We start from the raw sequence: 13805 nt of genomic DNA on the forward strand, positions 1-13805 counted from the left end.
CCGGGGGGGTGGTGGTGGAAGAGGCTGGAAGCCTATATTCTCCACCGGGTGCGTTCAGAGGCGACACGACGGTAGGAGCGCGTCGGGATCATGGTGAGTGTTCTGTGACGCATGCAGGAATGAACGGGGGTGGGGGGGGGTGTCAGGGTCTGTTTGCTTTGGTCTGATGGAGCAGTTTGTGCAAGAACCTGTTACACTTTCGCCAGGGGGGGAAGGGGAGGCGGGGTATGGGTGCGCGTTCACGTTTCAGCCTTAGTCATCAAACTGTTAAATGTGCGTGTGACGACCGTTAAATGTCAAAAATAATCACCTGCCCAGGTGTGACCTTCTGTGGAATCGATTATTTGGTGGGTGGGTGGGTGGGGGGAGCCACTCCCACCAGAACGGACGAATCAGAGACTCTGTGGCAAGGTCAGAATAAAATCATTATCTTTTATTTATTTTTATTTTTTTTAAAGGATTTGGATCGATTAAAAGAGTCGAAACAAAAGTTTGTTGTTGGTTAAAAAGGCAGTTAAACAGTTAAACTGCCGAGTGGAAAGACTGACACGGAGTTCGCGCCAAGTCACACAAGGGCATTCGGGTTTGGAGAACCAAAAACAGAACTCTGAAAAACCGCAGAAGTCGGTGCGTCATTTCCCCTGGAAAAGTTTGGAGACGGCCTTTTTGAGGCATTCAGGGACGACGCGTAATGTAGGAAATTCTAAACTTCACCTGACAGAGCGACTTGGATAAGTTGTTTTTCTTTAATTTTTATTTATTTGCTAACTTTGACAAGTAAATTCCAGTCGTATAAATGTTGCCATGGCAACACAATAAACACAGAAGGCTCATTAATATAGAAGCACAAGAAAGAAAACATTAAACAGATCCTGATCCGCCGATGTGAAGACATTTTTGTTGGATCAGATTCCAGGATTATTCCCAGGATCGAGTTGAAGGGATGATGTTGGCGATGCGGTCAAAACGAAGTCGTCATGGCAACAGCACTATAAAACCTGTATGAGTGCGTGTCGTTACCTCCTCAGGGTCACATAAACCGCAACTCACATGTTTACGCACATCCACCAACAAATGGTTTGTAAATAAAGAATTTCCCGTCATCTGGCTGCGTAAATGATGTTTCTGGATTATTAATAAAACAAACAGACTAGTTTTGTGTTTTAAGTGAGAAACTGTTGAGTCTCCGGGGCGCAGAAATAAGTTTAGGTTTGAGTTTTTAGAGTAAAACACCAATTATCTCTCAAAAGACGCAGCTGTTTTGGAGTTTGCGCGTGTTTGTGAAGTATCCGAGGCGTCCTTGAAGGCATCATTATACCACCGAGTTACGTGAGCGCTATTGAGGGGGCAGAACTTAATCCCCTGCATCTCAGATGCCAGTCCGGCGCAGTCGTTTTCGCTGCGGACGCGTCTCTGGACGCACAGGACGCGTAAAAACGCAGTTTTAGCGCAGATCCGGGGCTGCGCTAAAACGGACAGGCGCATCTGGTTTGGAGTGGGGCAAAAACTTGATCCGAGTCAGGGTGAGTTGGTGCCAAGAGGGACGAGTTGCAGCTGGATGTGTGACTCCTCCAGCCGAGGCAGAGTATCTCCTGTTCATCCAACATTCCTGCTTCACCTCCTTCTGTGGTTTTTTAGCCTGATCCTCTTGTTTGTTTTATGCTCCTTAGGAGTTTTTTTTTTTTTTGCTCAAACCCAAATCATGTTCACATCCTACGTAAAGAATCTGAATGATTTGGTATTTTCCACGGTAAGCTTCCAGGCGCTGAGATCCTCCTGCATGATCTTTGCTGCATGAGCGAAAACAAAAGATGTAGGAACAAGCGACCCTTTCTCCCCTTGGAGCGCTCTCCTGTCTCCTCCTTTGTTCACGGGCCCTTTGACATATTTGCACTTCCACGTGGAGCAGCTGTCAGTTTATTCAGAACAAACACATTTTGGACGCTGCATGTGTGTCGCCCGCCCTCGGAGCGAGTTGGGGAGATGCTCACATGTGGTTTTCTCTGCTCCTGTTTCAGTCGGAGAGCTCCGAGGAGCAGCCCAGCCCCGGGGTCTTGAGTCGGATCGGAAGCTGGTTCTCTCCCTGGAGGACGAGGACTCCCACCAGTCCCACCGAGACGTCTCCGACCAGGGGGGAGGCGGAAAAGACAGACGGGGAAGAGGAAGGTGGAGAGTCTACGAGAACTGAAGCGAGGGAACGACGGAGCGAGGAGGAGGAGAACCTCTCCGGTGATATTTTACCCCGTAAAGAGGAGGACGCCAAGGAGTCTGCCCACAAAGAGAGCTCCGGTTTGTGCATCCCAGAGTTAACCGACGGAGGCCCGACGGGGGAGGAGTTTGTTTGGAGCAGGAAGAGCAGAAGAAAGGAGAGGGAGGAGGGCAGCGGTGGTATTTCAGAGAGCGGGAATCCTGAGAAAAATGCCAGTCATCTGACACATCTGTCTTCCTCGTCGGAGCAGGGAGTGGTATGGGACGCGGCCCAAAATCAGCCTCGGGCTCAGGGACCGGCGCACGCTCAGACAGGCAGGAGGCTCCATGTGTACCTGGAGGAGACCAGCGTGATTCAGTGCGGTCGGGAAGCCAACGCCGGCGAGCCGGTCGTCCACACTAAAGTCACCAAGAGCTTGGAGATCCCTCGCAAGTCCACGTCCAGCCTCGATTCGTTGGACGGCTCGGGTTCGACGAGCGAAGAGACGAAAAGGATAAATGCGAGTCCGGTTTTTGGGACGGAAAGCACTTCTGGCGGATCTGAAGGAGTTTCACCCAACTCTGGTGTAAACCGACAGTTTGAAGAGGAAACCGGTGGAGACGGCATGGGGCGGAAAAACGGGAGGAGGAAATCCCGAAAGAACTTTCAGGGAGATGCGGAAAAATCGCCTCCAAAAGTCGAACCTGTCTCGGATGCTTTCCCAACGTCGGATAATTCAGTCATCAGCACTGAGGCCAAAAGTCCAAAGACTCTAAAAGGAGAGTCTCCAATAAACTCCTCCTCCGAGCATGGCTCCGCCCCCGAGGCCTCACCTGAACAAACGGAGGGAAAGACTTCCTGCCTCGATGCAGCCGAGCCGCGGGGCAGGTTCCATGACCGGGATTCAGTCGCTGCTGCCTCTCTGGAACGTGTGGTCGACTCCCCGGCAAACATGGAGGAGAAGGATAGTCTTCAGCAGGTGGAGGGGAAGTCGGAAGCACCGGAGCCCAAACGCAGGAGTATTAAGGTTTCCAGAAGCGAGGTGAAGCTGATCACGAAAAACGTGCGTCTGAACGCGAAGCTGATCCCAGACGGAGACAAACGGGACGTTAAAACTAAAAAACTGACAAAGGTTGAGGATAAACCCCCAACGGAAGGCGAATCACGGTGAGTCCTGACTTTGATTTGTTTGATTAATTGATCACAGACACAAATCAGTGAGCGGTGAATGAATGAATGACTCATAGCATTCCGTGAGCTGCAGTGTAAATAACAAAGGCTCAAAATCAATGAAGGTTCAGGATGAAAAGATTGAAATGTAGGTCAAATGAAATGAACGTTTGTTTTGGCGTCCAACATGTTTCAGTTCCAACCTGTACCGTTTGTCCTACACAGGCCACATCAATCGAGGGCGAGGAAAGAGGAGCTTAAACCGGAGTTGGGACGCATCGCAGATAAAATCCGACTCTTTGAGGAGACCGCCGAGAGGTCCAGGAAGCAGACCTTCCAAACGCCGAGGAGCGTGGACGCCTCTCCGGTCCGGACAGTCTCCGACAGGCTGAAGGCGGATTTCACGTTTCCAGAGCAAAGGTCCAAATCGGCTGATCCTTACGACAAACCCAGGTCCAGTTCGCCATCGCCCAGCAGGGAGCGGCCAATGACGATCAAGGAGCGGACGAGGAACTTCACAGAAGCGACTAAAAGAAATGAAAGGAGGGCGCCTCCTCCGAAAGCAGCTATGACAGGAATGTCTCAAGAACATACCTTACTTACGTCATTGAAGTCACAAAGGCCGAACAATCAGGGCAAACCTGCCCCGAGGGGTGAGATGCAATCAAAGACAGTGTCAAGAATAGCATTAGAACCAGAAGAGCGAGATTCTGCTCTACCAGACCGAAAGATTTCAGATTCTGATAAGAAACCAACGGACTCCAAATCAGAAGATGCAGCCGCCTCCAAAACAGAAGACAAAGGTGAGAAAACGAACCGGACGGAGACACAGGTTCAAGATAAAGAGTCGGATGTTTCTGTAGAGCCGACCAGTAGCGTCAGCCAGCAATCCAAAAGAATCAGCAGGTCAAAAAGAAGAAAGAGTCGTGAACCAACCAGTCCCAGCCGCCCAAAGAGTGAAAATGACCCGGATCAATCAGCAGGTAAACCAACAGCGGCGTCTGCTAGAAAACTGGTAGATGATGCCAAGGAAACCACCTCTGACACCAAACTCACAGATGAAATCTTTTTACAAGCTGATGAAGCCAAAGGAATTGCAGCAGCAGATGAACAGTCTTTACTTTCTGGAAAAGAGGACGCATTTAAAAATGAACTGAAAGTATTGGATAGAGAGCCAGATGCTTCTTCTCTAAAGGAACACATTGACAAGCCAGAGAGAAAACAGGATTCTGAGGGACTGGTCAGCCAAGATGAACCAGATACGACCGCCTCCATTAGCAGAACAAAGGCTGCTATTGACCAGGTTCCAGAGATTTTACCCCAAGAGGAGGAAAAGGCCAGAGGACACTGCCCTTTATTCACACCGGAGAGGGAACAGGTCCCTGAAGACAACGGCAAGGTAGAAAAAGTTCAGCCTCCTCCTCCTCATGAGGAGCAGGAGTCACCTGTGAGACATCCCAGGTTAGGTGTAGACTTAAAAAGTAGAAATAAAATAGAGAAATCCAATAAAAGTGGGCAAACAGAAGCGCCACGACACAAAGAGGCAGAACTAATAACCCAGACGGAGCGTAAAGATGTGGAGAAATTAGAAAATGTTGACGGCAATAAAACAAATGAAACCAAGACAAAGAGAAAGGAGAAACCGCAGCAGCTCCGGCCTTCAGATGAAATTATCTTGGTTTCTGATGGCGGTGAAGTTCTGTCAGAGAGAGGCGGGGGTGTGGGGAAGGTGGGCGAAAGAAAAAATACCAGAGAAGAAGAAAAGTCACAGCGAGTCACAAACAAACACAAACCACAAGACAGCCGACCAGAACCGGAGTCTGAAGTCTCTGAAAGGACGTCAACAGACGACCCTCCTGAGAGGCAACATGGAAGAGGGAGGGTGGAACCGAGGAGGACCAGGAGTGATGAAGAACCTCCTGTTGGAAATACAACGGCAAATTTGACGACTGACTTGAAGTCGACGGAAAGCGGCGGGACAGAGTGGGCGGTGATTCGAGCGGAAACACAGTTTGATTCTGTATCTGTGGAAAAATCTGACAATCCACCAGATGAGTCATGGGCACATGGAGCTAATGGTGCCGAGGTCCCCAGCGAGAAGCCTATTAGTAAAGCAAGTACTGCAGCCGAGGGGCCGACCACCAATGCTGCTAATGGCGCTACGGCACTGATAACCAAGAAGCTCGATAGCTTGTCGGGGAAAAAATTACGTCTCAAAAAGCCTACTTCAGTTTCTGCTTCTAAATCGGTTTGCAGCGAGGGAGCGCCGAGAGATGATGAGAAAAAGACTTCAGCTATTGAAGCAGTGCCTTCAGAAGTAAAAATCTCTGGAGATATAAAAGTTGCTTCTGTACGCCTCCAACGCGAGGCATCAAAAGATGAAGAGGAAATAAATGATAGCACTTCAGTCAAGGCTGCAGAAACAACGGGATCGCGGCCCGCTGATAGCGCTGCTCCTGTCACCGCTATTCAGGACAAAACATTACCTTCAGCGACAAAAGAAGAGTCACGCGTCGGGAATGGTGAACTCCTTTCACACCCTGACCTCCAGACAGTCAAGAAACAACCGCCCAATGGCAAGAGTCCAACTCCCAAAGCACCAACGTCACCAGAGACTAAGAAACTGTTTGTGGACTCGATCCAACTCTCATCCATGAAGTTTGATTTTTCGCGGGGACTGAGCAAAGACGACTCAACAACGCAAGACGTCCCCTCCAGCTGGCTGGACCTGGACTTCCCCAAACAGAAGCTGAAAGTCTCCGCCCCCAAACTGACCTATTCCGGAAGTGAGAGCAATCTCCTGGACACCTCCGGCGAGCTAGATGACGACGACTTCGTTGAGAAGATCAAGAATCTATGCGCCCCGTTTTCTCTCCCGCCGCGTAAACACCACCCGCTCCGACCGCCGCAGCCGCCGTTTGCAATGCCCGCCATCAAGGAGGACCGTTTTGAGAAGACCTTTGACCCGAGGGAGTTTAAGTTTGGCTTAAGTAAGAAGAATAAGTTCAGTATCGACACCACGCCGAGCCAGTTAGCCAAGCTGCAAAACAATGAGGCTAAATCTAGCTTAAAGCCCGCCAGAGCTAGTTTGGCAGATAGGAGCATCCTGATCAGCAGCATGGACCTCCATTCTCGCCTCAAGGACAAAGATGAGGGTATCAAGGAGGAGAAAGAGGAAGTGAAGGTGAAGTCCCGTTTGGAGGGGAGCTGTGTCCTCAGTAGCCTCGCCTCCTCCAGCTTCAGGGGGAGGAGAGATGGAGTTCAAACACAGGAAGAGGGTACCAGCTCTGGGGAGGGGTCGCCTACGGAAGCCCCGCAGAAAAGCCCTCCGCCTTCAGCACAGCCACCCCCACCAAGCCCAACTACCGCAACTCCGTTCAAAGACACGCTGGTCAAGGAGAACCTCCCCCACAGCAGGAGAGAGGAAGCCCAGACCAGAGGCAACGAGGTCAATGACTCAGGTCCTCCGTTTCCCTCCTTTAACGACGCGGAGCTGCCAGAATACTTTCACAAGTACCTCCCCCAAAAACCAGCAAAACCAGTGCTGAGCATAGGACAGGAACAAGACCAACCTAAGGTTAGTCTCTCAGCGTGTCTGACTAATAAAGATATGGTGCAGAAAGATACCAAAAGTGTAGAACTTAAATGGTCTGATTGGAGATAATGCAGGAACAATCTTAGCCGTTAGGTGTAAAAGGAAGCAAGTTCTCATACTGGATTTTGATTTACGCATCAGGTCACTGGAAAAATGGTGCTTCCAGTTGTTGGCGACGAAGCAGACCAGGGTGTGAAGCTGGATCAGACGCTTCCTGAAGCCGCGTCTCCAAGTTCTCCTGGTTCTTTTCCTGGAGCTTTTCCTGCATCTCCTTCAGCTGCAAAACCGACATTCCCTGAGCTTAAGAAGGCTCAGTTTAAGGTAATGTTCAGATGTAATGCTAGAGAGCGACAGACACACCTGTGAAGAGTATCTCGTGCTTATAAAATATCAAAGGTGTTTGTTTTAAGACGTAGATGTTTATGAGATTAGACTGCTGGGTGCAGGGCGAGCGAGCTGAGAACTTTATCCTACATTCCTATGTGTAAACGTCACATGTCATATATGGGAAACTGTATAATCAATTATACGTGTGTGCTTTTTTTTTTTTTTTCCAAAGCACATTTTACATGTCGTTCCTGCAAGCTGGTAGTAACAAAAGAGCACGCCTACCTCTGCCAGTGTCAATAAAACCTAATCAGTCAGTCAAACGCTTTCATGCAGCGTTGCATAAAATACAAATGTGTACAAATACAGAAACATAAAGAAAGAAAGAGAAAGAAACACAGAGTATAGCAGAGATGTGAGTATTTTTTTAACACTTCAAAAAGGTAGCAAGACGGAAAAGAGAGACTGATGATTGTTCAGACTTGCCCACCAGAGCCAGAGGGCTTCGGTTGGTGGCTCTTGACAACCTGGAAATGGGACTGAGCATTCCACCACCTCCCTCTCTTCTTCCCCCTCCTCTTCCTCCCCCTCTAGAATCACTGATGCCCAGAGGATAGGATCAAGCATGGGGGAGATGACTCCTCTCACTTCTTGTTGAGGTTATGTGGTAGGATTATTTATGAGTCTTGGAAGACTCCTGCCCAGTGGAACTAGTCTTCCAGTACTAGTACTAGTAAACTACGACTTCTTGTTTAGTTTTACCTCTGCTCATTGTTTCGAAATCTGCAAGCTATTTAGTGAGAATGCTGTTTTTCTTCATTCCTGTTGGCCTGCCCTGCCAACAGTTTTAAATAGTCCTGTCTCCATGGACCAGTTGGGTTCCTGGGGGGTAAAAGCAAAGGTCAGAAACCCAACAGAAGCAGAGGCGCTGCTGTACCGACAACCTTCGGATTTAATTCTAAACCCTAACAACAATGTGTTTTTGCATTCCAGAAAAGAACTGCCAAGGAATTCCACAAGCGTCCAGGAAAGGTACAGTAGGCACGGCTCTGCCCACATACTTTGCGGAACAGAAACAAGATGGTTGGATCTGCACAAGCGTCTCTTCTGTTCCGCGAAAACATCTGCTTCTCATACGGCGTTCTTTGGGGGGTAAATGGCGTACAGTCAGCCGCATGTGATTGCAATCAGGGAATTCAGCGCTGCCAACGCAAAACTTTCAGTTCTTCATTATTGTAAAAGTTTCCCCCGGTAACCGTCGTATGAAATGCACTTCATATGCCTTTGCATGTCTGTTTTAGTTGAATCCGTTCTCCCACGTCGGATGCATGCTTTCCAAAAAAACAATCCGTCTCACGTGATGTTTTCTGCTATTGATTCCCGCGTCTTGCCTCTCCATAGATGGTGATTTACGAGAAAGACCAGTTCAGCGGCCAGGTGTACGAGATTCACAGGGACGTCGCTGACGCCACGACTCTGAACCTCTCGTCTGTCATATCTGTGAAGGTCATCAGAGGATGGTGAGTAGCAGTGATTTCCACAAAGAAAATGTGGCTGGAGTGTGGTGGTGTTGTATCTCTATGTGAATTTAATCGGTTTTTCCACATCGAGCTGCTTCATTTCCTTCCAGAATGCGTCAATACCCAATTAGACTTCATGATGCCTGAGCGATTCAGACCTCTGACCAATCAGATCTCTGAAAAACGGCGCCGTAACAAGACTCCCTCCTGTTGGTTCGTTAAGGTTTAAGTGCAGCTTCAGCGACGTTGAAGCTTATTGCCGTCAGGCAGCACAGACTGATCGAAACACTTTGCTCATCGTTTACTGATAAGATAAGTGAGCAGAGCAACAAAAGTAGATTATTCACGAGTCCGTTTGACGGCACAGGGGTTAAAACCGTAAAGCACGCCATAGGAATGCATATCAGTTTAACATAATCACTGTCCTTGCTGCATCCGTGACGCTTTAAACTCTTAGATTTGGCGTTATGTTGCTGTCATTGGTCGTATGTCGCGATCACTGCCTCCCTTGTCTACAGTCATGTGATTGGTTGACTGACAGCCATTCACGTGACTGTTAGCAGCCTTTATCTATAATCTTGGAGTGTGTTGGATGTGCAGGCCCCAGCTTGCATCAGTAAATCCAAGGTCGTCGTTGCAGAGAAAGATCTTCTCATTTAATTTTAGCAAGAATTTCCCCAAACTGTTGCTTCACTCTTGACACCACATGTTTGTCCAATCCCGTAGTCTTATCCCAGCGTGTAATTATCTTCTTCTGCCGTATCATTACGTCCTTTATTTGCTTTTCCCGTCAGCTGGGTGCTCTACGAGAAGCCCGACTTCCAGGGCCGTCCCATCGCCTTGGAAGAGGGGGGGATCGAATTGACCAACGTGTGGGCCGAGTCCGGGATGGAGACGAATCCAGACGGCAACCCGCCGATGCAGATCGGCTCCATTCGATTTGCTGTCAGGGTGAGAGCAGATTCAACCCTCTCACCTCATTTGGCCCCCGATATTTCAATATCTTCCTCACCTCTGACGCTAAGCTAATGAAAGATATTGCTTGATTTATATTCAGGACAGACTCCTTGAGAACAGAGATGCTGTGAAATTGAAACGACGACTCAGAGACGAGTGTGAATCGACGCTTTATTTGCTTTCCTCTTGCTGCAGGATTACAGCGTCCCCCGGATCGATCTGTTTACTGAACCCGAGGGCCTCGGCAGAGTCACCACGTACCACGACGACGCCATCGAGACCGGCTCCTTCGGCGTCCCACTGAGCACCGCTTCCATCCAAGTGCACTCTGGGGTGTAAGTACACCTCAAACAGCGTCTGCCTGGTAGTAAAGAACAAGCCGACAGAATCCAATCACCAGCGGGACGTTCTTTCTACTGGCTGTGATTGATCAGAGCGGAGATAGATTTTATCTTTAAAGCACAAGCAGCAAATATGTAGGTGTAGAGCACGAAGTCATGCTACGTCTTCTACTCGAGGAATGTATGTCCACCTGGTAAATCGCAGAGGAAAATGCTTTGGAACTATGAAACGTGATTTGAGTCTAGAATGACTTTTGTCCTCAACCTACGAACATTCGACTTACAAACGTTTGACTCACAAACAATTCAGCTTATGAACAATCTATCATAGGTTGACGACTACCTGCATTGAGGAAATGCTTCGGCAACTACAAATTCTAAAATGATTTGATCGTAGAATGACTCTTGTCCTAAACTTGCGAACATTCAGCTTACAAACATTCAACTTACAAACATTTTGACTTAGAATCAATTCAGTTTAGGAACAACCTCTTGTAGGTTGACAACTATCTGTATAGAAAACAAGATCTTGAGGGAGATAAAATATCTCTTAGACACTTCACCTCGCCCTTGAATACCTCTTGAGAAAAACGAACCAAATGTACCTGCAGTTGATTTGTACACGGGGAAAACAAATATCTGTCATTCTTTGTCCCAGTTGTGCGAGGTCATTCTTTTAAAACCACCAGGAAGCGTAGCTAGGATTTGTGGGGTTAGCGTACTGTTAGCGTGAATTCTCATTTGCAGCTTCGTCTTTCTCAGGTGGCTCCTGTTCAGCGACATGGGGTTCCAGGGAATGCTGGCCGTGCTGGAGAAAGGAGTCTACCCCTTCCCTGAGACCTGGGGCTTCATGTCGCCGTTTGTCGGATCCCTTCGACCGCTGAAGATGGTATTTCTGAGCTTCAGTCTATCCGTGCCGATCTATCATTGTCAATGACGTGACTTTTTGTTGTCACATCAACACAGTTCAATGATACAATTAGCTTTGTGAATACCCTGTTCTTACCAACAATGGAAAATTACAGGAAACTCATTGTAGAGACTTTGAGATGACAGTTTCTTTTGTGTCGCCATCTTCTGTGTGAAAGTTTAGACAACGGCAGTCGCCGTGAGTCACGAGTAATTAGTTCACCACTCAGACGTCTGTGGAACGGCTGGCTGACTTAAGTTTATACGTAACGCGAGATAAAATAAAGACTGTCGTCTCTGTTCCAGGGCGCTTTGAAGGTGGAGCACCCCAACGAAGTCAAGGTAGGACCGACATCGACTTGTACGTTAGGTGTGAACGTTCACTTCGCCCTCACGCACCCACCATCTTTTCTCTGTCGCAGGCCATTGTTTATGAAAAACCCGGCTTCGAGGGCTCCGGTTTGGAAATCGACGGCGACGTTTTCAGTTTTGGTGAAAGCGATGGAGGACTTTCAGCGGAGGCGGGGAACCTCGACCCCGAGAAGAAGAAATCCGTGGGTTCTGTGAAGATCCTGAGCGGACTGTGAGTGTGTTATCAGGGATTTTAAGGTCATGTGATGCAATGAATGGATCGATTCAGCTCCAATCAGGAATACCGCTGCCCCGCTTTCCCTTCAGGTGGGTGGGGTACAGCGAGCCGGGCTTTGAGGGGCAACAGCACATCCTGGAGGAAGGAGAATACCCAGACTGCAGCGAATGGGGCAGTTCAGACCAACTCCTGTCACTGCGACCGATCCTGTCGGTGAGTACCGCCACCAGGCTAGACTGGGAGTACAATGGAAAACCTTGCAGGCAAATCTTTCCGTCATCATTTGGGTGAATGCATTTACGAGTCAAATCTTAGAGCGGGGTGTCTGAGAGCGAGGCGTCTGCGGGTGGGGGGAATCTGTGAAAGACGTTGAAGATCCAGATTGGAATTATTGTTTGAGACGACACGGTGATGAATCCGTCTCATCATCAGGACCGCCTCCATCCGTCTTCATAACAGCAGGATGACTGCGGTGTCAGACGGGATGTTATTTCCTCCTCGTTCTCCACCGGCGCGTCTTAATGTCACCATTAATACCCATCAATCTGCTACGAGAGGAGAATTAACCGAAACCTTCACTCCAGCTCCAGGAAGAAGTTTCCAGATCCAGTCTAAACGCTCAGATGCTGGTTTAGGATCAGATTCTCACTTGATGCTTTACCTCTGCCCCCACCCCACCCCCGTCCATTTGCAGGATTTCTTGTCTCCGCACCTCAAAATGTTCAGCGACAGAGATTTCGGCGACCGGGGCATCAACATCGACGTCACGGTTCCCGTTCTGAACATGAACGACACCGGGTACGGCTCCAGGACGCAGTCGGTCGACGTCATCGGCGGCAGGTGAGCGAGGAACAGGAAGCAGCGCTAACAGGAAGTGATCACATGGTTATTTTGTTATTTATATTTCAATTTTTATATTGGAAATCAAATGTTTTCCAGAGGAATTAAAACGCAGGTTGGAGAATTCTCAATCTCCTACTCAATGTGGATTCACCCCCAACCCTCCATCAGGATTTAACCATCAGTAAATGGATTTATTTTGTGGAATAGATCAGTGAACAGAAAAAATGTATTTAATTAAAATAAATATTTTATTTAAAATAAAATAAATGTATTAATTCACTGAATAATCAGGACATTTTAATTATTATTTATTCAAATGAATAAAATAAATATTTATTAAATAAATTTAAACAAATACATTTATTCATTTACTGAATAATCAGTGAATGAATAAATTTATTTATTTCATTTAAGATAACTGGAGGGAATAAACGACAGAGAGGGTTTAGACACCTTGCCATCTCTTTTGTGCGACAGGTTATAAGTGTTGCGACATAACCTGACATTGATGAGCACAAGGACCGGTTTATTTTGATTTAAAATGCCTGATTCAATCTCCATTACTTCTGCTTCACGCTGGGAGCTTTCACAGCTTCGTAGCTCCGATGTGTCCCAGAGTTCAAACCAATTCACACGTCCTTCTGAGTCTTTTAAATTTATAATCGAATTCTGTGCGGGCTTCCGACAGAAATGAACCAAAAATGTCAAATAATAGACCCGATGAGGTTCACGTTCCCAGACGCGTTACGTAACATTTAACCGTTTGAGCTGCTTTGGTTGTGGGAGGTAATTATGTACTTGGACTCAAACGTGGAATCATTGACAGAGAAAACAGAGTTGTGAAATGTCCACACCTTCCTCACTTCGCTCCGCCCTCCTCTTCCTCTCTCAGCTGGGTCGTGTTCGAGAAGCCGGGGTTCTGTGGCGACGCCTACATCCTGGAGAAAGGCCTCTACGGAAGCCCGGAGGACTGGGGGGCGTTGCAGCCCACAGTTGCCTCGGTGATGCCCGTCGTTCTGGTAAGACCAGTGACTCGGACCTGGTGGAGTGGGAGTGGGTTCTGCTGGTTGGTTCTGGTTTGATTGGGTTGTAGAGCTTAGTTTCCATTGCAATCGTTGGAGTTTTGTGCAAATCGAATAAGAACGACTCCTGGAAGAAAACGTCTCCATCTGTGAGGAAGATGAAGATGGATGAAGATCCAAAGCAGACCACATCAAGACCCGGTTCTGGAGCGAGTTCTGCATCGTTCTGGAGGCGTCACGATGAATCTGAAGGAGGAAAACCAGGACCATTCCAGGACTGGAGGAACGGGGATCAGATTCCTCAGGAACCAGTAGCTGGATCTGGATCTGGGTTTAGATCTGGA

At 48.1% G+C, this 13805-nt stretch overlaps 1 protein-coding gene across 2 annotated transcripts in view; it reads left to right on the top strand.

The window, feature by feature from the left end:
* LOC137613711 (beta/gamma crystallin domain-containing protein 1-like) overlaps positions 1-13805 on the top strand; it is an 18095-nt gene continuing 4290 nt past the window's right edge. The window contains exons 1-14 of one of the 2 annotated variants that reach the window (XM_068343121.1): positions 1-93; positions 2019-3355; positions 3584-6935; positions 7095-7274; positions 8274-8312; positions 8682-8800; positions 9595-9751; positions 9953-10092; positions 10861-10987; positions 11314-11349; positions 11430-11590; positions 11686-11809; positions 12291-12436; positions 13332-13458. In XM_068343121.1, coding sequence (XP_068199222.1) covers positions 91-93; positions 2019-3355; positions 3584-6935; positions 7095-7274; positions 8274-8312; positions 8682-8800; positions 9595-9751; positions 9953-10092; positions 10861-10987; positions 11314-11349; positions 11430-11590; positions 11686-11809; positions 12291-12436; positions 13332-13458 — 6048 coding nt within the window. In that variant the 5' untranslated portion in view covers positions 1-90. Of the gene's footprint in view, positions 94-511; positions 1751-2018; positions 3356-3583; positions 6936-7094; positions 7275-8273; positions 8313-8681; positions 8801-9594; positions 9752-9952; positions 10093-10860; positions 10988-11313; positions 11350-11429; positions 11591-11685; positions 11810-12290; positions 12437-13331; positions 13459-13805 lie in introns of those variants that run through there. The other variant, XM_068343120.1, reaches the window with a different exon arrangement.

Source organism: Antennarius striatus, chromosome 19 (assembly GCF_040054535.1).
Source record: "Antennarius striatus isolate MH-2024 chromosome 19, ASM4005453v1, whole genome shotgun sequence".
NCBI lineage: Eukaryota > Metazoa > Chordata > Actinopteri > Lophiiformes > Antennariidae > Antennarius > Antennarius striatus.